Source organism: Ursus maritimus, unplaced genomic scaffold (genome assembly GCF_017311325.1).
Source record: "Ursus maritimus isolate PB19 unplaced genomic scaffold, ASM1731132v1 scaffold_9, whole genome shotgun sequence".
In the NCBI taxonomy this organism is placed as follows: domain Eukaryota; kingdom Metazoa; phylum Chordata; class Mammalia; order Carnivora; family Ursidae; genus Ursus; species Ursus maritimus.
Window position 1 is genome coordinate 29,940,841 of NW_024427107.1, and position 24,908 is coordinate 29,965,748.

The window sequence follows — 24,908 nt, forward strand, 5'->3', positions numbered from 1 at the left end:
AATAGAATTAGGAATAATGATCCTTGCCACTTGCACAGGCTGAAGCAGACCTACTTGGCATGCCCTGCCACTTTTTTTTCTTAATTTTTTATTATATTATGTTAGTCACCAAACAGTACAGCATTAGTTTTTGATGTAGTGTTCCATGATTCACTGTTTGCGTATAACACCCAGTGCTCCATGCAATACTGCCCTCCTTACTACCCATCACCGGCCCTGTTGCTTTTAAGAAGCAGCTAAAGCTCTACACTTCTACTGCTGACCAATATTTGCCCTCCTTTCCAGCCTTCTCATTCCCACAATTCATCACGAATACTACAACTACACCACACTTACCACAAGGCTGCACAATGTACGGACTAGCCTGTGTAAAACGCTGTATTGGTCTGAACTCCTTGAAGGGATCATGTGGTTCTTAACAATTTTTATAACCCAGAGCTGACACGTGGAAGAATGTTTGTTCTTGACCAAACATTGTTTGGTCAATGTTTGTTCAATTGACAAATTAAAGAATAGGCTATCTACTTTAATCTTTTGAACTGAGAAATATCTTTGTAAGCATTTAAATGATGATCTATCCTATACTGTTATGTACTGAATGTTTGTGCCCCCTCAAATTCATATGTTTAAGCCCCAACCCCCTCATGTGACTGTATTTGGAAATGGGGCCTCTAAGGAAGTGATTAAGGTTAAATGAGATCAAAGGGTGGGGTCCTGATCCAACAGGACTAATGTCCTTATGAGAGACACCAGAGAGCTTGCTTTCTGTAACCCAGAGTGTCCTCATCAGACACCAACTCTGCCGGCACCTTGACCTTGGCACTCAGCCTCCAGAACTGAGAAAATAAATTCCTGTTGTTTAAGCCATTTAGTCTGTGGTTTTGTTACAGCAGCCTGAGCAGACTACTACATATGTGTAGAATAGATTGTTTTCTCCTTCACATTTGGTTTGCCAAAAGGAGACTCAGAAGTAAGTGATCTTTGATATGTCTACTAGATGGTTCTCTTTTAGCTTTCAAGAAAAAATAATTTCTCCTTTATTTTTCTTTACTAACAAAATATGCAATATCATCACAGGAAGAAGTCTTTCTGTTTGAAAGCCGTTTACCCCCTAAGGTTAAACCTATAATTCAAATTAAAAATAGCTTTTATCTTGGTACAATTAACAAAAAACCAATTCTTAGTGGTTTCACAAGTGGCTAGTCTCTGTGATTCCCTTACTCTTCCCTCATACTTGTCACACCTCATATTTGCAATATGGTTTCCATAGTACCTCTCTACATAAACTGAGATCAAAACAAGAGGAACGGGGAGAGGCTGTATGAGCAGCATACTTACCCTCTTACAGGAAAAACAAGTCATTTCCCAGAAGCTATCAGCACACTTCTATCCATCACACTGGCCATAATCGTGTCACAGGCTCAAACCTAGTTCCAAGGGGAGCTGAGAAAACAACTATTTAGTTTATCCCATTCCTATTTTGAAGTGGGTACAGAAACTTTTGGGTTAGTCAATGAATGGTGGTATTTGCTCTACAGGGTTACTGGAAAACTGGACTGGCAGATGAGCTAATACTAAGAAATAATCCTCAAGTTATGGGCTTAAACACCCCAAGGTGGGCTTTTCATTTCACACCTTAGCAAAGAACTTTATCCAGCATTTAACCAATACTTCTTTGATTACAGTTAGCTAGGTTGCAACACGTCTCATTAGGGCAAAGTCTATACCAAGTCTTATCTGTATCTATCACAATAAAACACTAACTTTAGCTATTGGGTATACATTAGCCATATTGTTTATTATTGTTTTGTGTGGAGCTAATGACACCATTCTACTTTTCTGTCAGTGATACACAAGGAAGTGGCAAGTGGGGTCTTCTGATTTGAGGCGATGGTTAAAACCATAATCTGAGTTTATCAATATTGTATTTTGAACCAAGAACCTACCCATAGCTTACCACTAGTTAATTTCTAAGTTTGCATTCCATATTCACTGGTCCTACTTAAGAATGTCTTTTAAAGAGAATAATAATTTAGTTTTGTGTAATTACTGCCATCCTTAGTGGTGCAGTAATTGTGTTAGTACAGGCTATGACAAGTTCTTCCCTAATGTAGTCTAAAATATCATTCAAATCGGAGACTTTATCAGAAGAAAAATACATCTGTTCTAATTGAAGACCTTAAATAAGGAGGAAAAGGGGGTTGAGAAAATAAGAAAAATAAAGTCATGTTTACTACACAAAAGCACAACTCCTAAGGCTCTATATGGTAGCTAAGGTGAACTACAATTTGGCTTAAGGCTGCCCAAAAACCAAATCAAAAAAGAGAGAGTAATAAAGTGTTTAAGATAAAAACAAATCAATTCTTTAAGAAAAGCACTGGTTTTACTGCTGCTGAGACCTAAGAGAATTTTCTCTCATGAGTCCTCATAAAGGGTACACTGTGGTATAACAGGCATCAGCCTGTTCTGATGATTGTTTTGCTAGTAGAACGCCACAGCATAGAAGCAAAATGCAACGCAATAAAGATAAATCTATTACCTTTTGGAAGAACTAAAATGTGGATCAAATATGTAGCTCTTTGAAAATTTCCCAGAGGATACAATTTAGATTCCTCTCTTTACTGGTTGAGAATACAGACTTGTTTTTAACATAATCCCCAAACTCCTCTATTCCTGTAAGTAACAAAACCCATTTCAAAACTAGACAAATTACTTTTACACCCTAGACCACTGTTCCCTTCTAATATCATAAATAGTTGAAATAGACTACATAGATTATTTGAGGAACATGGTTTTCTCAATAATGTGCTTTAAATGTCTACTCTCAGAATAGACAAATAAAGCACATTTTAAAATGCTGGTTTATGGTTTTACTACCTACACATGAACTTGATTTTTAAAAGGTTAAAAGATTATTCACAAAAGTGTTTCCTGTTTGCATTATGTTCAACTTTTTTTAATCAATATTGGTTACATTTGAAGTGCACTGTACCTATTCACAAAGACTTAAAATCACCAGTAATATAAAGTGTAAACCTAAAAAGAAAAATCATGAACTCATTCCACTTCTGTGAAATGCAGCAGTTAAGTATAATGAAATTTACAATAATTGTAAGGGATAGAGAGGACACCGAAATTGAAGGGGGAAAATGGTATTCAGATCTAAACAACACAGCTACTGCTGTACTGAAAAAATAATTTATTAAATGAATATGATAGTGGGAATAAAATGCAGCATAAAAATAAAAAAAGTAAATTCTAAATATAAAGAGTGGTTTATCTAATTAACAAGTGTTTTTCTTCACCCATCCAAAACTTTACATACAATCTTCTGAAAGGCCAGATTTTGGAAGTGTATGGTTCACTTTAGAACAGACATGTATGTGGCAATATAATATCTGGGATTTAGCAAAGATCATCTTGTCATTAGACTAAAAATGATACTAACTTAAATGTTCTTTTCAAACCTTTTCAAGCCTAGAATATTTTGAAATGAACAAAGAGAATAGTGTATTATATTCTTCCTGTCTCCCAGGATAGTAAACACACTTCTAGTATACTTTGGGGAAAATATTCCGAGACAGAACATACTTGTGCATTTTGACAAAGGCTTTTAAAATTTTTGGTACTTTGGTAAGCAGTCTCCTTTTTGGATCAAAAGTTAACAACAGCCACTTGATCTCTTAATCTACATAAGTAGAATTTTAAACAACTATATTTTAATATGTACATCAAGATACTGATAAACTTTTAGATAGTGAAAAAAACAAAACTGGAGATTGTTTTCTATTTCCCCAGTAAGTTTCCCTCAGCTTTTAGAAAGCACATGCAGTTCAATATACCAACTAGGATTTCAAAGTGCTAGCATGATTACAACACTTATTAACAGCAATATGCAAAGCAGTGGAAATAGAAAATAAATGAATAACTTCATTTCGTAAAAATGAAACAAGGCACTTTCAACAACTATAAGCAATTCTGAAATAAACACTTTTTCATAAAGCTGACTCACAGACCCTAGCAGACTGGTGTAAAAAGTGAAACAGTGAAGGCACTATATAATTCTTTTTCCTAACTCCACTTACTAAAGAAATTCACCAATTAAACTTGGCACAAAGGAGTTTAATTATCATAAAGTGCATCACTTGGCTAAAAATATTAAAAGAAAATCAGCCTTAATACATTATAGCAACATATTCACATATACAGAAATAAAAATGCAATCCCAGGAGTCAACGCATCTAAGGAACTTTATAGTATACATGGCTTTTTACTTTATATTTTGTATAACTCCCTATTCACTTAGAATCTATACTTTCAAAAGAGTACACCTTGATTAGCAAAAAGAGGTAGTATTCTGAAAGAGGAAAACTCACTGATTCTACAGGTAGAGATTTAAGATAAAGATTATGTAGAAAATAAACAAGTACAACATATTATAATAAACTAGAACACTTATTATAGTATTCTAATAATGAATCAGTTTTTAAAATCAAGGCTATTTTATCACTTTAGCTTTGTTATTATATGTTACTATAGCTCTTTCAAATAGTTTTCCTTTGGTATTAGAAAGTTCTTCTTTTTAAATAGCAATAACATTGCAAACAGACAATTTTTATTTACAGATGGTAAACATATCAATATTTAAAACTTAATTCATCTTTACCACTGATTTAAATCACTAATGAAAATATATCATGTCAGAGATACAAAGAAGTATATATCAACCAGATAGTAACATGCATTTAATGTCCATTTAACTGATAAAATTGGCATTTTAAACACAAACACAAACACGCACACACACACACACACACACACGAGAGTGTGTGCACATACATTAGTTTGGAGCAATACACTGGCAAAATACCAAAATAATTTATGCACATTACTTAAGAATTGAGTCTTGATAACAGAACTCTAACTAGATTTTTTTTTTTAGTGTATTAAATACAAAGGTTGGATAAAAGACAATTTAAAGCAGCAGTGAATACATTTATCCCAATAACTTAAAAAACTTATCTTTATGTAAACTTTATACATGTGCAATCTTTCTGTTTTCTGTAAATGCTTCAGTCTTTTTTTCTTTTTAAATATTTGCCACTCTATTCTAAATTTGCTAAACCATATACATGGAAGGAACTGCTTGTTATGTGTTAGTCGTCTTCTGCATTGTACGCCACTTCTGCAACTTCTATGTCTGATACAGAATTTTCAGGTTCACTAAAACTTAAGCATGGCTTATCATCAGTTCTGCAAGAAAAGAGAAACATGTCAACAAAGAGATTAGATACATGCTATTTCACTTCACTATTACCTTTAAAATTTTTTATCTAATGTAAAGACTATTTAAATATTAATGGAAAAATATTTAATGAAAAATAATATTTAAATATTTGAACAGAAATTATATATATTTATGATTTTTATTTTATATATATATTATTTTATATATATATATATTTATAATGATTTTATTTATTTATTTGACACAGAGATAGAGAGCGAGATCACAAGCAGGGCGAGCAGGAGAGGGAGAAGCAGACTCTGCTGAGCAGGGAGCCCAATGTGGGGCTTGATTTCAGGACCCTGGGATCATGACCTGAGACGAAAGTAGCCGCTTAACTGACTGAGCCACCCAGGTGCCCCAAGAAATTTTATATTTTTAAGTTGTCATTACCAGACACCACCTTTGGAGATATATTTTTAACTCCTTCAGCTCTTCCAACTACCATTTATCACTAAAAATCCAGTTTATAATGACCTTTACCAACATAAATTTGTTCCCATAATTACAGCTTAGCTGCTACCACTAACGTATTAATAATGAGTTTGGATTTATAAGTAATAAATATTCTATGCGCTTTCAAATATACTATCTTTTCATCATTCCTGTTAGGTAGGCAGGCTTGTTGCTATTACAGTATCCCACTTTTTGAATGGAAAAAGACTGAGGGAGATTAATTTGTCAAGCTTAACAAAATTAATGAATTAACTGAATAGTTAATTTAGACATATCTTCAAAGTAATAATATTTAGTACCTAGATTCCAAAGGCTCATTTTTAGGAATAGTCTAGAATATCTATAGTCTTTCTTTATTTGCTCAGCAGATTCATGATACAGTAACACTGAGCTCGTGAAAAAGAAACATACTCCATATTTTTGACTATTTCCCTTTAATTATCCAAATGATTAGGCTATAATAAACCAAATATTATTTACCTAGATTCTTCATGCAAAACATCTTGATCAACCTCAAGTGTGGAGGACTCCACCTTTGGGATGTGTGCACCTTCTGTTTCTGACATGTGCAGTGATTCCTCAGGTTCTAAAGACAATGTTCTAAGAGTAAATTAGAGCAACAAGTTATTTTCTACAAATAAAGTATGTATTGGTTTATTTTTGTGAATACATATAGCTTTAGTAGTCTTCAGCTATTCTTAATATGGCTAATAAATTGCTGACTCTGGGAGTCAATAGAGAAATTAGTACTTAGGATTAATGTAAAATGATTTTAATATCAATTCAATATATGCTGACAAGAACGCAAACTACAACTTTCATATGTGAAAAGTTGGCAGAAATGCCTAGAAGCAAAGGTACCATTTAAATAGGTTAAAATGAATAATGTTTATTTTGAACAGCTAGAGGCTCATATTTCTGATGTTTCCCACCTTCAAATGTTCAACCTCCTAAATAAATTATCAAAAGGCAATTTTCCCAATCTACACGAAAGTACACCAAGAGTCTAAGACTCTTCCTAAATCATATTAAAATACAAAGGGCATTTAGCCGAGTATTAAGAGTTTAATGAGCAAGACTAAAATGCTAGGCACCTGATTCTGCTCTCTAGAGTTTCTATATGAAGCTGCTTCTCATTCAGTAGTTTCTTCAGTGACTCCACCTCTTTCTGTTTTTCAAGTAGTTCTTTTTGAAAACGGTAGTTTGTCTCTTCTAAAGTTTCACAGAAAGCCTTAAAAACAAAATATGCAGAAAAAATGAATTACTTATGCAGTATCTTCCTTAAGAGCATTTATTTGAAGAGTTAAAGAACATAATCAAAATAATATGTGTGCAGCCCCAACAATCTGTTCTCTTCCCTCATCTTTTTTGGTCTCTGCTATCTTGACACTCAGTCCCCACCTACCAGCAGGACTTCTATCTCCAAGTCCCCTTTCTTGAAAATTGTTAATCAGTAAACCACAGTGCTTGAAATGAGTATGTGATAACCCTCTAGTGTAGAATTGGGGGAAAAAGTGGCCAAGTTTTAAGTTTCTATTCTCCTTCATCTACTTTTGCCCAGCCCCAGATGAATATACATTTTTGAAAAATTGTGGCTATTCATTTGTATTAACTTAGCAGTGATAGCACTGTAACAACCTCCTCCATAGCACCTAAACAATGTTGGGTTTTTGCTTTCCTCTTGCTTCTCCTTTCCCCATATTCATTCAAAATTGACATTCTATCCTTCATACCCAGGATACTAAACACTGCTGAAATAAAGATTAAAACACATAAACGAAATTGTGCTATCATAAAAAATGATGTCATGAAAAAATGTGGGTCACTTATTTTGATGAGGCTTTCAGTGCTACAGATCAATTCTTTTAATTATGCCTAGTTGTCTATCACTCCCTGTCCTGTCTTCTCTGTGACTATTTTAAACCATCACCCCTGGCAAGTCCCCTATAATGTGTTAATATTGCTGATTCCAAACCCAGCAGATGATCTTGATTCCTATACCAGGAAAAAAAAAATCACTGACTCCCTGGATTCCAGCTACCTTCACATCCTGTTCTTTTCCTCAAGAACACGTGATTCTTCAAGTTATCTTTCTATTCTCTCTCCTCTGGAAGTGTGCTCAATCACATACACTTTCTCTTAAATTTTCAACCTTTCCCCCTCCTCTAGACCCTAAATTTACTTAATAAACTTGACTGAAGTTAAGTAAATCCTAAAAACTTCTCCATAAAAAAAAAAAAAAATAATCTCCACCTCCCTCTTGATCATGAGTCCTGCTAGTTACTAACTCCTTCCTTTCAAAATGAAAAAATCTATCACAAAGATTTTTATTACCCAAATTTAGCCCCCCATTTACTTCTAAAATCATTAAATTAGGAGTTTCACTCTCTTTTTCTCTACTCACTATGCCCAGGCAAAGGCTAACAATGATCTTCTAATTGTCGAATCCAAAGTGCTGTTCTTGACTTCACTGCATGTCACTATTGACTTAATTAAAAAAAAAATTAATGAAATCCTCGCTCATTGGCCTCCATAAAACTTCCTGGTTCACTTCTTAACTTGGACAGTTACTTCTTAGCTTTCTATTTGATCTTTGCATGTGGGCATTCATCAAAGTTTTGCCCTTGGTTATATATTCTCTTGCTCTATATGGCATCCCTGGGCAACTGCACTTACTGTTAACACTTCAGCTCTCATCTCTACTATATGCTATCAACTTCCAATGTGTTTAATGTTGTTGTTGTTAATCTCCAGCCCTCAACCTTTTCTTGAGTGCATAGACATCACTCATGTATCTACTGGTCCTCTTCAATTAGGTGTACCGATGGCAAGCCAAATAGCGTTCGCGAGGGAATATCGTCATCAAAGCCAACAGGCAAGCATCTTAAATCACTTCATTTCCCTAATTTTATGGCCCAAGGATAACCCAGTTTTTCCACTTTCCCTTCCCCTCATCCCCTACTGCCTCATCAACACCTCTTGTGTTTCTGTCATTTGTTCTCATTTCTACAGTTTTTAGTTCTTAACCAAACTACAACACCAGTAAATGAAATGGTTTACCTATATTTACTTTGGCAATCTAAGCTGGCTTTCTAAAAAATAGATATGATCATGTTACCTATGATTTAATACTGCCTAAATGATAAGGCCAAATATCTTACCTTGGCAAATGAAGTACCTTATGATGTGACATATGCCTTTTACCCCAACTTCATAGCTTGCTGTATTTACCTTTCCTTTCCTCTGGTCCTCTGCAAAACCCATGTTCCACCCAACTGAATTACTTTCAGTTTCTCAAATGTTTGTCTTTATATAGATGGAAGCATATAATACATATCATTCTGTGGCTTGCTTTTTTACCTAATGACATAAGATGAACCTTATAAATATTCCCAAATTTAAAAATCTGGGTATATTCACATTATGAAAAAACTGAACAGTGTTCAACTATCATGCAAATAGAACCTAGGAACACAGAGAAAAACAAAATAAATGAATCACATATAACTTTCCCTGATAACAATGTAGGTGACCAGACAAACTAAGGCCTCTGGCTACAAAATACCTAGCTAAAAAACAACTTTTAAAACAGCTATGTGGACAAGAAACAGAGGTAAGTCTCAGGGAACAAAAACAAAGAGAAAAGAAAACAAGTGCCACCATCATGTGCACTGACATAGCTTTGGATAGTGGGCAAAGGAGGGGTGAGGAGAAGTTGCTCAGCTCTGAAGATCTAAGACATCAATAAAAGTCACCCATGAACATAGGAATACATCAAGGAAGAATGTTTGTCTCATATTGGCCTCTATGTGGGAGAGGTAAAGTCTTCCCTGAAGAATCTATAACTATGAGCCAATGCCTCATGTGGATTTTGGTTTGAGTTTATACTATCACAATTAGTCAGAAACACCCAAGCTTAGAAATTAGATAAAAACTGGTCCAGGATCAATGATACTCAAGGTATCTCTGCAGAAGCAAACAAATTTCTATGGAAGGATATACCCTGAACTTTGGCTGTTCAGTGTTCCTGGAGACAAAGTTCTAATCAAAGTGAATTTATAATCCAAAATTACAAAACACACTAGGATACGATCCACTGAAAAGAAGGATTAGAATTCCATAAACTTCAGACAGCATGTTATTAGATAAAGACCATAAAATATGAACATGTATAATGACTTGAAAATATTTTTTAAAGCCACTATTAAAAAATATCAGGTATACCTGAGACAAAACAATAGAATGTCAAGACACGAAAAGTATAGTCAATATAATTAAGAACTTTTCTTTAAAAAAAAAAAAGATTTTACTTATTTATTTGACAGAGAAAGGGAGAGAACACAAGCAGTGGGAGCAGCAGGGAGAGGGAGAGGGTGAAGCAGGCTCCCAGCTGAGCAGGAAGCCCAATGAGGAGCTCGATCCCAGGACCCTGTGATCATGACCTGAGCCAAAGCAGATGCTTAATTGACTGAGCACCCGGGCGCCCCAATATTATTAATATCTTAATGGAAGTATCACAGTAGAATAATCCTGTCTGAAGACAACAGAGTAAACTGGAAGCTAGAACTAGGAAAATCACAGAATTTATTCATTGAAGAATGAAGCATAGGGAGATGGAAACAGGTAACATGAAAGAAAGGTTAAGACAGATGGAAAAGGAAAATAACTGACACACATATTTATAAATTGAGTTCCTAAAATAGAGAAGAGAGAATGAGGAGAAGCAATACTCAGTGAGAAAACAGCAGAAAATGTTCAGAACTCATTAAATACTAGCATTTTCAGATTTAGAAGAATAATGCATCCCAAGGAAGACAAATATAAACACCACCCACACACAAGATAGTAAAACTGCAAATGTTAAAATCAAAGACAAGACCTCTAAAATACTAGGAAATAAAACCATTTTACTAGAAAGGGACAACAATGAACTGAAAATAGATGTTTCACAGCAACAGTCTACAGCAAAGGCAGCAGATAAGACCTCAAAGCACTGAGAAGAAGGACTATCAAGGTGGAATTCTAGACCCAGTTAAATCATACCTCAAGAATGAGAGCAAGATTTAAAAAATTTCAAACATTAAAGACCGAAACATTACCAACACACATTCACTGAAAGAACTATTAAACGATGTACTTTAAGAGCAGTTAACTGAGCCCTAGTGGGAAGAGTGAGACGAAAGAACTTGAAATGGTAAGGAAAGGAAGTGGCAAGTGTGCAGGTAATTAAAGGAAACATTGGGTCACTTTGGGGAGGCTGTAAACAACTTGGTTCTAAATTATTTGATGAGGGGAGCCTGGGTGGCTCAGTCGTTAAGCATCTGCCTTCAGCTCGGGGCGTGATCCCAGTGCTCTGGAATCGAGCCCCGCATCAGGCTCCTCCGCTGGGAGCCTGCTTCTTCCTCTCCCACTCCCCCTGCTTGTGTTCCCTCTCTCGCTGGTTGTTTCTCTCTCTGTCAAATACATAAATAAAATCTTTAAAAAAAAATAAGTTATTTGATGAGAACAATATATGGCCATTAAATAAATGACAGTGAATACAGAGCTTAGAAGCCAAGAGTAGAGGGAAAAAGGGAAGAAAAAAACCTCATTCAGTATATAAAAGGAAGGAAAGGAGAAAAAGCAAGGTAAATAAAAGGCATAAAATAAAAGGGCAGAAATAAATACACATATATTGGTAATTACTGGACACATCACAATAAATTCACCAGTTAAAAAAGATTTTTCTGTTTGTATCAAAAGCCAAAAATCTACCTCTATGATGCTGACAAGAAACACACTTTTTTTTTTAAAGATTATTTATTTATTTGAGAGAGAGAGAGAGAGAGAGAGGGAAAGCACAGGGGAGAAGAGACTCCCCGCTGAGCAGACAGCCCGACATCGGGCTCAATCCCAGGACCCTGAGATCATGACCTGAGCTGAAGGCAAACTCTTAACGAACAGAGCCACCCAGGAGTCCCCAAGAAACACACTTCAATTATAAGGATAGAAAAATACTTCTCAGGCAACAGGCAAATCTGCTTTCTCCCCCACAAAAGGTATAGTTTTATTAATCTCAGAGCAATGGCATTTCAAGTGGAAAACATTAGGCACAAAAGAGTCATTACCTAATAATAAAAGGAATGATTCACTAAGGATATTTCAACTACAGAATTAAAAAAAAAATTCACAACCAACCATTATGAGTGAATTCAATATACTACTTTTGGTACTCAAAGATATGTTAAGAGATTTTTAAAAATCATGAGAAAACAGCCTTACATCAATGTATTTTAAAATCTGTACAAATTGGACAATTTTCTAAAAAAACCAAACCAAAACAAAAAACCCATCAAAATTGAGTCCTAAAGAAACAGACAACCTGAATAAACTCTATTCATTAAAGAAATGTAATCAGATGTTAAAAATCTACCCATAAAACTACTGAACAAACTCAAGAAAATACCAGACTCAGGTTGTTTTACAGGTGAGTTCTAATGAATACTCAAGGAACAAACAATACTGATCTTATTCAAATGGTTTTGGAGAAAAGAAAAAGAGACTATTCCTCAACTTGTAAGACTGGTATAATCCTGATGCCAGATCCAATGACGATAACAGAGAGGAAAATTATACGGTAAAAATTCTAAATAAAATCATTACAATCCAAATCCAGCAATTAAAAAAATGCTGAATTAATGAGTTAATCCCAGAAGTGAATGTTTTATCATTTGAGAATCTGTGAATGTGATTTATCACGTATCATATTAAAAAAAACCCATATAATCATCTTTATAGATGGAAGCAAAAGTGTTAATAACATAAACAAGCCACAACCTTTAGCAAAGTAGGACCAGAACTTCTTTAACCTAAAAACAAAGATATAAACAAACATAACCCACAACTCCCAGCTGCTTGTAGGAAACACCATATCCAATGGTGAAAAACAGAATCATTTCTTTTGAAGTCAGGAACAGAGGGAAAGGATGTATGCTATAACTGTTTCTATTTAACGCTAAAGATCCAAATTAGCACAAAAAAATATGAAAATGGAATGAAACATATTAAGGATTAAAAACGAAAAACCATAACTTAGTATATTAGGGGATATGATTAAGGATCTACAAACTAATCAGAGATTTCACCAAAGATGTAACATATAAAATATACAGAAAACAGTAATAAATTAGGATATAATAGGGGTGCCTGGGTGGCTCAGTTGTTGAGCATTTGCCTTTGGCTCAGGTCATGATCTCTCAGTCCTGGGATCAAGCCCCACATAAGGTTCCCTGCTCAGCGGGGAGTCTGTTTCTCCCCCTGCCTGCTGCTCCTCCTACTTGTTCTCTCTCTCCGTGTCAAATAAATAAAATCTTTAAAAAAAAGAGAATATAATAAAAATACCAATTATGATTAAAAAAACCCTCAAAATAATAAATTCTACAGCTTTCCCTAAAAGTTTTAGGAAAAAATTTAACCTTTATTGAAGACTTTTAAAAAAGATCTAAATAAAGCAAAGATCTATTGATAGGAAGATTCAATTCTATAATGATTCTGCTCTTCAAAATCAATCAATAAATGTATTATAATTCCAAACAAAATGCCACCAGGATCTTTCATGAAACTCACAAGTTGATTCTAAAATTCATATGGAAAAACAAATGTCAATTTTGAAGAAGAACAAGGAAGGGAAACCTTCTCTTGCCAGATACAAAAATTATAAAGCCAAAGTAATTAATTGACACAGTATGGACTCAATAAAGAAATAGAATAATTATAATAATAATAAGAGCAAATAGAAATCCTGCAGTTGAAAAGCACAATAGCTGAAGTGAAAAATTAAAAAGAGGGGCTCAACAGATTTGAAATGACAGAAAAATGAGTCAGTGAGGTTGAACATAGATCAATAGAAATTATTTTGTCTGAAGAACAGAGGAAAGATGATTGAAAAAAAAATGAACAGCACTTCAGAAACATGTAGTACAATGTGAAGCATACAAGGATATGGGTAATGGGAATCCCAGAAGGAGAAGGGCAAGAGAAAAAGGCTGAAAATTATTTGAAGAAATAATAGCCAACAACTTCCTAAGTCTGATGTAGAGCATTAATCTGCTAAATCCAAGAAGCTTGATGAAGCCAATTTTTGATAAACACCTTGATATATCATAATCAAACACCTGAAAGTCAAAGAAAAAAATCTTGAAAGTAGCAAGGGCAAAATGGCTCATCATGTCCATGGGAACAATATAATTAAAGGCTGGCTTTTCATCAGAAACAATGGAAGCCAGAAGACAGAGGAATGACACAAAGTAGTGAAAAAAAAAAAACACCCCATCAATTAAACTACCGTTCCTAAATGAACATTCCCAGATAAACAAAGACTGAGAATTTGTTGCCATCAGACCTGCCTTAAAAAAATACTAAAGGAAGGAAGGCCTTGAAGTTTAAAGAATGTGATACCAGATAATAATACCAATCCACAGCAAGTAATGAAGAGGGCTGGAAATAGTAACTATATGGATAAATATGAAAGGGTTTATAACTCTTATATTTTTCTCATTTCTTCCCTTAATTTCTTTATAAGAGAAAAGACTATATAAAGAAATAATTATTACACTGTATTAATGGAATTATGGCATATAGATTTAAAATTGTGATAAATAATGGGGGCGTCTGGCTGGCTCAGTCAGTGGAGCACGTGACTCTTGATCTCAGGGTTGTGAGTTCAAGCCCCATGTTGGAGGGGGGATGAAAAAGATGTATTGGAGCTAAGTTTATAATTCCCTGGAATTAAGTATTACCCTGAAGTTGACTGTTAAGATGCATACTGTAATACCTACAGCAACCATTAAAAAATAAAAAAGTAAACACTTCTGTAGAGGAATCAAACTGGCATACAAAAAATATTTATTTCATACAATAGTAGGCAGTAAAGAGGAACAGGACCAAAACAGATGAGACAGAAAACAAACTGCAAAATGGCAGATGTAAAAGGAAAAGATGTCAGACTGAACAAAAGACCAAGACCCAACTATATGCTATATACAAGAGACAGACGTTAGATTGAAAGACTCAAACTGAAAGCAAAAAAATGGAAAAAGATATACTATGTAAACAGTAACCATAAGAAAACTGTAATAAACAAGACTGTGTGAGGTACTGGCATAAGGAGAGGTAACTAGATCAATGGAAGAGAATTAAGAGTCCAGAAACAAACCCATTCCTTTATGTTTATTTGATTTTTGATAAAGGTGCCAACACAATAAAGGGTATTGGCACAATTAGGTATCCACAGGAACTTAAGACCCTTATCTCATTATACCTTATCAATATCTATCAGGTCAGGATGGATTACAGACTAAATATAAGAGCTGAAACTATAAAACTTCCAGGAAAAAAACTGAAGGAGAAAACTTTCTGACCCTGTGTTAGGTAAAGAGTTCTTTTTTTTTTTTTTTAAGTAGTTCCACACCCAACATGGAACTTGAACTCATGAGCCCGAGATCAAGAGTTGGATGCTCTACCGACTGAGACAGCCAGGCGCCCCTGGGTAAAGAGTTCTTAATGATACTACACCATAAGCCATAAAAAAAGTGATAAAATGAACTTCATTAAAGTTAAAGACATTAGACACCATTAAGAAGATGAAAAGACACATACAGATAGGAGAAAATATTTGCAAATCAGGTATCTGATAAAGGACTTCTATCCAAAATAAAGAAGTCTTACAACTCAATAAAACAGCCGAACTTAAAAAAAAGGGGGGCACAAAAGACTTAAAAAGACAATTCATCAAACATATAAATGGCTAAAAAACACATGAAAAAGTGATCAACATATTTAAAAAAAGTGACCAACATAAAAAATTAGGGAAATGCAAATTAAAACTATAGTACAATACCACTACACACCCACAAGAATGACTATACTCCAAAAGACAGGTAAGTCATATTTATGAGGACACGGATAAACTGGAACTCTCATATACTAGTGGTGGGAATGTGAAATGGTAGAGCAAATTCAGAATACAGTTTGCATACTGTTAAATATAATTTGCCATATAAGCAAATGTTCCATTTCCAGGGATCAATCCAAGAGAAATGAAGACAAATGTCCAAAGTCTCTATGAGATTGTTCACAGCAGCATTATTCAAAATAGCACAAAACTGGAAACTATTCAAATGTCCCACTGGTGACTGGATAAACAAAATGTGGTATATGCATACAATGAAAACCATTCAGCAACAAGAAGTATTGCTTCTATATATTCATAGAAGCTATATCATGGTTGACCCCCAAAAACATGAGGCTAAGTGAAAGACAGTAAATGTAAAGATTATATACTGTATACTATATGTTATGCATATTGTATTTGTAAAATATTATGTATATTGAATACTGATCACACACACACACACACGACTTGACATAAAATATTCAGAAAAGGCAAATTTGTAAAAACTGAAAGCAGATCAGTAGTTGTCTGGAGCTGGGAGTGTTGGACTGATTGCAAAATGGCTTGCAGGCCTTTTTTTCAAGGTGATGGGAATTTCTAAAACTGAATTATGGTGACAGTGGCATAGTTCTGTAAGTTTACTAAAAATTATTAAATTGTACATTTACAATGGAATAGCAAATAGCTTATGGATGAAATTTTTACTTCAATAAAGCTGTTTCCAAAAAGCTATGGCATTCACTCTAATACAAAGAACAGATTCAGTTTAACTGAAAACATTACAAATCTACCAATTAGATCTGTTCCATTTAAATGCCATTGAACATTTGGCGAAAAAAACTTGCATAAAATCCTAATCTATTATTACCAAATCTGTTTTGTGAATCTAGCCAATTGCTTCAAGAAATGGGCCACTCTAACACGTAAATTAGTGTAATTTGAGGAGCATCAAGCTTGAGTTGAATTGATAACACAACAATAACTTCTAATTCTGAAGGTAAGTTTTAATTGATTTTAATTGTAGGTTCTTTACTTTGATATTTAGATGGAAGAAAACTCAGCATACAAATAGCACTTTTAAATGTAGTAAAATAAATTTCCATATGATTTTTTTTAAAAATAGTAAAAATAAGGAGAAAAAAATGCAAGATTTATTTAGAGCTTCCCTGATGGCATGACATGTACAAACTTATTTTTTCACTGAACTAGGTTCATGTATTTCAATGAAAGACACCTTTGACTCACACATTAAAAGCTTTCTGTGTAAAACTATGATGGTCTGAAACTATAATATTTTGCTGTTTGCTATTCCATTCAAGAAACAATGTAGTTACTGTACTGTATTATTTGTTCCCCTTTCCACGTGATATATAATACAGCACTTACCCTGCTTTCTTCTAGGCTATCAAATGGACCTGGTGGATCATCCAGACAAAGAAATTCTCTCACTGCAAGGCTTTTCAAAGGAAAGAAAAATAAGCTGGGGTACAAATAAGTTTACAAAAGACAGAAAGCAAAAGTTACTTTGAAGCTATACAGTGTTCTAAGCAAGTTGGTTTTGCGGATATAGGAAAAGCAGCAAGTTGGTTTATGTGTTCTCATACAAACAACCAAATACAAATATAAAATCTTTAGAAGATACAAGGATTTTAATAGCCATATTCTAAGATCTTATGAACACAGAAATTGTAAATTCATGCTACATAAGAACTGCAGGAGATAAAATATAAGTCAGAATAATGGTATAGGAGACCAACCTAAATGATGAATAGAAACAGTATTACTTCCAAAATTATTAATTTAAACTAGTCTAAAAATGTCATTATCTTGTTATGAAGAAATACAATTTCTAATTTATACTTCATTTGTTTCATTGTCAAGAGATGCTTCTAAACTAACTGAAAAGTATTTACACTGAAACAAGTTAAAGATTTTTCTTGCAATCATGTTTATCACAATATACTTGTAATTATATATATATAATTATTATATATATAATATATAAATATATATACTTGTAATATACTTAAATATTTTCCCTAAAGAGTTTAAGAGAGAAAAACACTGAACAACTCCTCATTTCTGAATTACTATAAATTTCAAAATAATGAAATACAGTTGACCCTTCAACCACACAGGGGTTAGGGGTGCTAACCCCCTGTGCAGCTGAAAATCTGCATATAACTTTTGACTCTCCAAAAAGTTAACTACTAATAGCCTACTGTTGACTGGAAGCCTTCTCCATAACATAAATGGTCAATTAACACATATATTGTATGTTATATTATATACTGCATTTTTACAATAAAGTAAGCTAGAAAGGAAAATGTTATTTAGAAAATCATAAGAAAAATACATTTATAGTACTATGCTGCAAAAAATCTGTGTATGAGAGGATCTATGCAGTTCAAACCTATGTTGTTCAAGGGGCAACTATAATAGGATATTGTCTTTCGCAATGATCAGAAATAGGTTAAAACAGTAGAAAACTTAACTTCCTTGTTACAAAAATACCTTTCTAAAAGCAATTTTGGACTGAGAGGCAACTGTGTGTGCATGTTAAAACAAATATGGAGACTTAAAATTTTTAGGTATAAAAGGATAAAAATATGATATTTTGATGTACTGTATAGATGTCAACCTACGCTGAAAAGGGAATCATACACTGGGATTCATATTGGGACAGACGGGTTGACGATGACAGGGGATGGTCATGAAGAGACAAATGGAATATACAGTGAAACCTTTCCAAAAGTGAAAATAATGTGAATTAATATAGAGAAGTGGTGTTAAGAAATCAATCCAGAAGACTGCAAAGACAGAACAAAGAGGAGTAAATCTGTAGACGATAAAATCTTGACAATACAGGTAATAAAGGATACAGATTCAAGGAAACAGAAAAAACCTGAGTATTCATAATCATGAAATAATAGAGATGGAAAGGATCTTAAATGTGATCTAGTTGCTTTTTATAAAATGTGATCCACAGTATGCTTAACCTTTTCATGTGTTCAGCCAAGAGTAGACCTAAACACCTCCAGGAATAGGGAATGTTGCACCTCTTAGAATAAACCACCTTATGTTTGAAAAATACGGAAAATTAGAGAATTATTTTCTTCTACTGAGCTGAAATTTTTCTCCCTGCAGCTTCTACTCATGAATCTCAATTCGCTTTTGAGCCATTCAGGGCAAATCTAAGTCCTCTTTCACATGATAACCCTAAGAGAACGTTGAAAATGTTGTATCTCCCCCTGCCTTATAGTCCCCCAAAGCAATACTAATATACTAATATTTTCTTTTCTTTTATCCTGTAACAAATTTTATTGCGTACCTAAAGCCTATATGGTCTCTGCACTCATGGAGCCAACATTTTTTCCCCAGTTTTACTGAGGTATAACTGACAATTAAGAATTGTATATATCTAAGGTGTACAACTTGACTGAAGTATATATTGTGAAATGTGAACTACAATCAAGCTATTAACATATCTATCACCCCATATAGTTATCACTTTTCATATTTTTAAAGTACATTGCACACACAGGGCTTTCATATATCCTATTTCATTTAATTTTCACAATAATCATGTGAGGTGAAGACAGGTATTACATTTCCATTTTACAAATGATACCAAAGTTCAGAGAGTTAAAATGACCCATACAAGGTTACAAGTGCAAGTGGTAGAGCAAGACCTTAAATCTATCTTCTGAGTGAAAATATGTGCCTTTTTCTACTTTTAAATTCATTTCTGTTATATTTTGGTTCATCTGGATCCTTTCCCCTTGCTGGTCACTTCCTTCAGAAAACATTCAACTTGTCTGTATCCTTTATTTTTTAATTTTTATTATTTTTATTTTTTTAAAAGATTTATTTATTTATTTATTCGACAGAGATAGAGACAGCCAGCAAGAGAGGGAACACAAGCAGGGGGAGTGGGAGAGGAAGAAGCAGGCTAATAGCGGAGGAGCCTGATGTGGGGCTCGATTCCATAATGCCGGGATCACGCCCTGAGCTGAAGGCAGATGTCCAACCGCTGTGCCACCCAGGCGCCCCTGTCTGTATCCTTTAGCCAAGGCCTCTAGACTACTGCAGTTGGTCTAAGAGCACAGAGAAGAACAGGACCACCACACATTCTTTTGGTTTAGCTATTATACTTTTATCCACCCATTACTACAGAACCAACTATTAGGCAAAAAATGAGCGACAGGAAATAAACTGATCTTGGGATTGAGAGGTCAAAAGTCTGTTGAAACCCTGGGAACAGCCTTTAAGATTGATAAAGAAAGTGCAAAAAAGTTTACAGAAGGGTCTTTTTTTCTTTTTAATACTTTCAGTGTATGATAACCCAATGTGAGACATTGTTCTCTTATAGGTTTATACCCAGACTTCCTCATCCTTTAGTAACATATTTATGTTAGCAAATTAATTATTGAAATGCTGCTGCTAGGAAAGAAAAAGTAGTTAAAGGAATATATGTATCTCTTTTTATACCTTTGACTTATAGTAGAAATTTAGCCCCGGAGCAACAGTGATGTTGACAATGTGCCCAGCTGTAGGAATCGTTTTTGGAGTGGCTCTTCTATTTCATTCTCCTCTAAACATCTTTATGATCTATATTACCTCCCCATGACTTACTTGTTTTATAACTAGAAGTTTGTAGCTCTTAATCTCCTTCACCTAATATATAGCATAGGGAATATAGTCAGTAACATTGCAATAACTCTGTAGTGACAGATGGTAACTAGACTTTTTGTGGGAATCATTTCATAATGTATAAAAATACTGATTCACTATGATGTACACTTGAAACTAATGGGATATTGTATATCAGTATATACTCCAGTAAAAAGAGAAAAATCTTTGTGATCTCAGCTCACTAGAGTGTTACTCAAACAAAATCCAATGGATTCCCTAAGCTTTTTTCCAATATAGTTCAAGGTCATATTCCATGCCTTACCTTCTTTAATCTGTAACATAAGAATGAAATTTAAAACTGGCTATACCACTCTGATTTATAAAATACTTTCTCAGGGGTTCACTACATTTCCTTGGTTTCAACAGGATTCAGGTGACAGAGGAAGAGAGTCAATATGTTCAAACTCTATTCCCACAGGAGAGGGACACAAAAGAATCTCTGGGAGATAATAGTGTCTGAGAAAACAATTTCTTTCACTGACATTCTGATACATTTTTCCCCCCTAGAAAAGAAAACCTTTACCCTTGCTTGAGAATCACTGATAGAGAACTTTATTCAGATTTGGCAAATATTTGACTGCCTATGTGTGCCATGATTCTGCTCAGTGATTTCCTACATATTATCAATGTATAATTTATAAACAAATCAAGTGAATTCAAATAAAATATAAATACCAAAGAGTCTATTATTAAACAGTCTATAAACTAAATAGAAGTCAATTTTTAAGAAAAAAGTCTTAACTCTTTTTTCCTCCTTGTTCACTGACAGGTTTAATATAGCCCATAATCTCTCCTCCATATTCAATCTTTAATACTTTTGCTTCCATTTAGCTATGATAATAAAGGTAAGAAAAACAGGATAAAAGAGAAACCTAGATCTAGGAGAAAAATCCAACAATCTGGAATTAAAAGGTAAAGAAAGACTTTGTATCTTTTTATTCCTTTTACTACCTAGAGTAGCTTTTTAGTGTGTTTGGGAAAACTCTTATTTTATTTTATTTTATTTTATTTTATTTTATTTTATTTATTTATTTATTTTTAAGATTTTATTTATTTATGTGACAGAGAGACAGCCAACGAGAGAGGGAACACAGCAGGGGAGAGGGAGAGGAAGAAGCAGGCTCCCAGCCGAGGAGCCCGATGTGGGACTCGATCCCAGAACGCCAGGATCACGCCCTGAGCCGAAGGCAGATGCCCAATGACTGCGCTACCCAGGCGCCCCCGGAAAACTCTATTTTAAAATTGAGATCAGTTGTTGACTTAGCTTGCCTGAAGATAAGGAGACCACAGATGGTATCCCTCAGCATTTTTTATTATCAGAGCAAATTTGCCCTATAACTTTATCTCTTCCTCTGATTCTCTAAAAAAGTTTTCCTTCAGAGTTTTACTGTATTTTCAAACTTCCTCTTCTTCTTTTTTAAAGATCTTATTTATTTATTTGACAGAGACAGAGACAGCACAAGCAGGGAGAGCAGCAGGCAGAGGGAGAGGGAGAAGCAGGCCCCCTGCAGAGCAGGGAGGCTGACGCAGGGCTTGATCCCAGGATCCTGGGATCATGCCTGAGCTGAAGGCAGATGCTTAACTGAGGCACCCAGGCACCCCTGTATTTTCATACTACTACTACTACTACTATTACTACTACTACTACTACTACTACTACTACTTCTTCTTCTTCTTCTTCTTTTTTTTTTTTTTAAGATTTTATTTATTTATTTGAAAGAGAGCAAGAGAGAGCATGAGCAGGGGGAGAGGCAGAGGGAGAGGAAGACTTCCCCACTGAGCAGGGAGCCCGATTAGGGGCTTGATCCCAGAACCCTGGGATCACAACCTGAGCCAAAGGCAAACACTTAACCGACTGAGCTACCCAGGAGCCCCTATTTTCAAACTTCTTAAAAATCTATTTCATCTGGTGAACTTTCATCTTCTATTTACTATTATATTTTACTTTTTTTCTTTCATAGATATATATGTTTACATTTCACAATTTTTGAAAAACCAGTAAGTTAATAGTTAAATGTGCTCTTCATCTTGAAATGTATATTTTAAAAGAAAAAACCCTTACAACTAATGCCTACAATTCATTAAAAGGTCAATCAAGAACTAAGTAAAAAGTGTACTAAAAATACGAGATACCAATTCTGTCAAAATCAAATTAAGCACAAAAAGGCTCCCCAAAGGCAAGAGAATAAAAGAAAAAATGAACTTGAGGACTTCATCAAGATAAAAAGCTTCTGCACAGCCAAGGAAACAGTTAAAAAAACTAAGAGGCAGCCCACGGAATGGGAGAAGATATTTGCAAATGACACTACAGATAAAAGACTGGTATCCAAGATCTACAAAGAACTTAACAAACTCAATACACAAGAAACAAATAATCAAATAAAAAAATGGGCAGAGGATATGAACACACTTTTCCAAGGAAGACATACAAATGGCTAACAGACACATGAAAAAATGTTCAAAATCATTAGCCATCAGAGAAATTCAAATCAAAACCACATTGAGATACCTTATACCAGTTAGAATGGCAAAAATTGACAAGGCAGGAAACAAATGTTGGAGAGGATGTGGAGAAAGGGGATCCCTCTTATGCTGTTGGTGGGAAAGCAAGTTGGTACAGCCACTTTGGAAAACAGTGTTGAGGTCCCTTAAAAAGTTAAAAATTGAGCTACCCTATGATCCAGCCATTGCACTACTGGGTATTTACCCCAAAGATACAGACGTAGTGAAGAGAAGGGCCATATGCACCCCAATGTTCATAGCAGCATTGTCCACAATAGCTAAATTGTGGAAGGAGACGAGATGCCCCTCAACAGATGACTGGATTAAGAAGATGTGGTCCATATATACAATGGAATATTACTCAGCCATCAGAAAGAACAATTACCCAACATTTGCAGCAACATGGACGGGACTGGAGGAGATTATACTAAGTGAAATAAGTCAAACAGAGAAAGACAATTAGCATATGGTTTCACTAATTTATGGAACGTAAGAAATAGCAGGAAGATCACTAGGAGAAGGAAGGGAAGAATGAAGGGGGGGGGTAAACAGAAAGGGGAATGAACCATGAGAGACTATGGACTCTGGGAAACAGACTGAGGGCTTCAGAGGGCAGGGGGGTGGGGGATTGGAATAGGCCGGTGATGGGTATTAAGGAGGGCACCTATTGCATGGAGCACTGGGTGTTATATGCAAGTAATGAATCATGGAACACTACATCAAAAACTAGGGATGTACTGTATGGTGACTAACATAACATAATAAAAAATTATTATTAAAAAAGGTATCTTGGCTAGGGATTTATTTAGTGCATGCAAGGGAGCAGGTGCATGAGCACAGAGGTGCATGAACAGGTGTGTGAACTGGTGGGGATGGGCAGACAGAGATGGAGATAGAGAGAGAGAGAATCTTAAGCAGGGTCCATGCCCAGCTCAAAGCCCCACGTGGGGCTCGATCTCAGAACTCTGAGATCATGACCTGAGCCGAAATCAGTCAGTCTTTTAATTGACTGAGCCACCCAGGAGCCCCTAGGTTCAATATTCTTATATGTATTACCATAGCACCTTGAAGAGATCCCTTTCACAGCATTTATTATTGTATTATTAGTATTGTCTGTTTATCAACCCAAGTATTCTCTGTTCGAGTATTGTCTCCTTCACCAAAAGGTAGATGATGTTTCTGGACTGTATAGACCATATTCAAACCAATTAGCACATCATAGAATAAGTATTCCACAAATTATTAACAGTTACACAATCAGAAAAAAATTTAATGCAACTGTTAAGAACATCAGAACAAACTTTTATCCACTGTTGCAGATAAACACTCTACTACAATTCTCAAATTTGAGATGGATTTTAGGTTTTAACAGATACTCCTGTTTTCACAAGAAGGTAAACTTTGGATAGGGTAAACTTTGGATAGCAACAAGCCCAAAAATCTTAAGAGTTAAAAGGTCAAAATCTGGATGTTTCTGATATGTGACCTTAAGATTCATGAGGAAGTACAATAAAAATAATAGGATATGAGAAATTTAGAGTTGAAAGGTAACTTTTAGAGGCTACTTAGATTACCTCATTTTCCAATTGAAGACACTGATTAAAACCAGGTAAGTAACTGACTAAAATTATTTCACTACTAAGCCCAAAAACTGAATTTTGCATAATGTCTCTGAGATCCAATTTAATTAGGTAAGAGTTTAGATGTATCTGAATACAAAATATTTGGCTTTATTGCATTAAAAAAAACTGTCCATAATTGAATGTCTACCAAACTAACATTAGTGGTGAAGATCACTTGACCAACCTTAGCAATAATGGGTTGGTTCTCATGAGTTGGCATTATATAAGCTATTGCATATATACTTAATTCTTTCATTTTATAAAAATACTAAGACTAACCTAACTTCTCTCAATAATATCTTTATTTATAAAAACAACTTAGATACACTAAAGAAATTTCCTGTGAGAACATAGTTCAGCTTGAAAATGCATAAACAATAGTCTAAGTATTCTTGTTCAAGAATTATAGAACTAT

General features: G+C 34.6%; 1 protein-coding gene across 2 annotated transcripts in view; it reads right to left on the minus strand.

The window, feature by feature from the left end:
• Positions 1–4,107: 4,107 nt before the first annotated feature.
• Positions 4,108–24,908, minus strand: part of SNX16 (sorting nexin 16) — a 39,693-nt gene continuing 18,892 nt past the window's right edge. For both annotated transcript variants that reach the window (XM_008689099.2, XM_008689098.2), the window contains 4 exons: positions 17,061–17,130; positions 6,838–6,974; positions 6,224–6,343; positions 4,108–5,253 (listed from right to left, as the gene is read on the minus strand). In XM_008689099.2, coding sequence (XP_008687321.1) covers positions 5,157–5,253; positions 6,224–6,343; positions 6,838–6,974; positions 17,061–17,130 — 424 coding nt within the window. In that variant the 3' untranslated portion in view covers positions 4,108–5,156. The remainder of the gene's footprint in view (positions 5,254–6,223; positions 6,344–6,837; positions 6,975–17,060; positions 17,131–24,908) is intronic.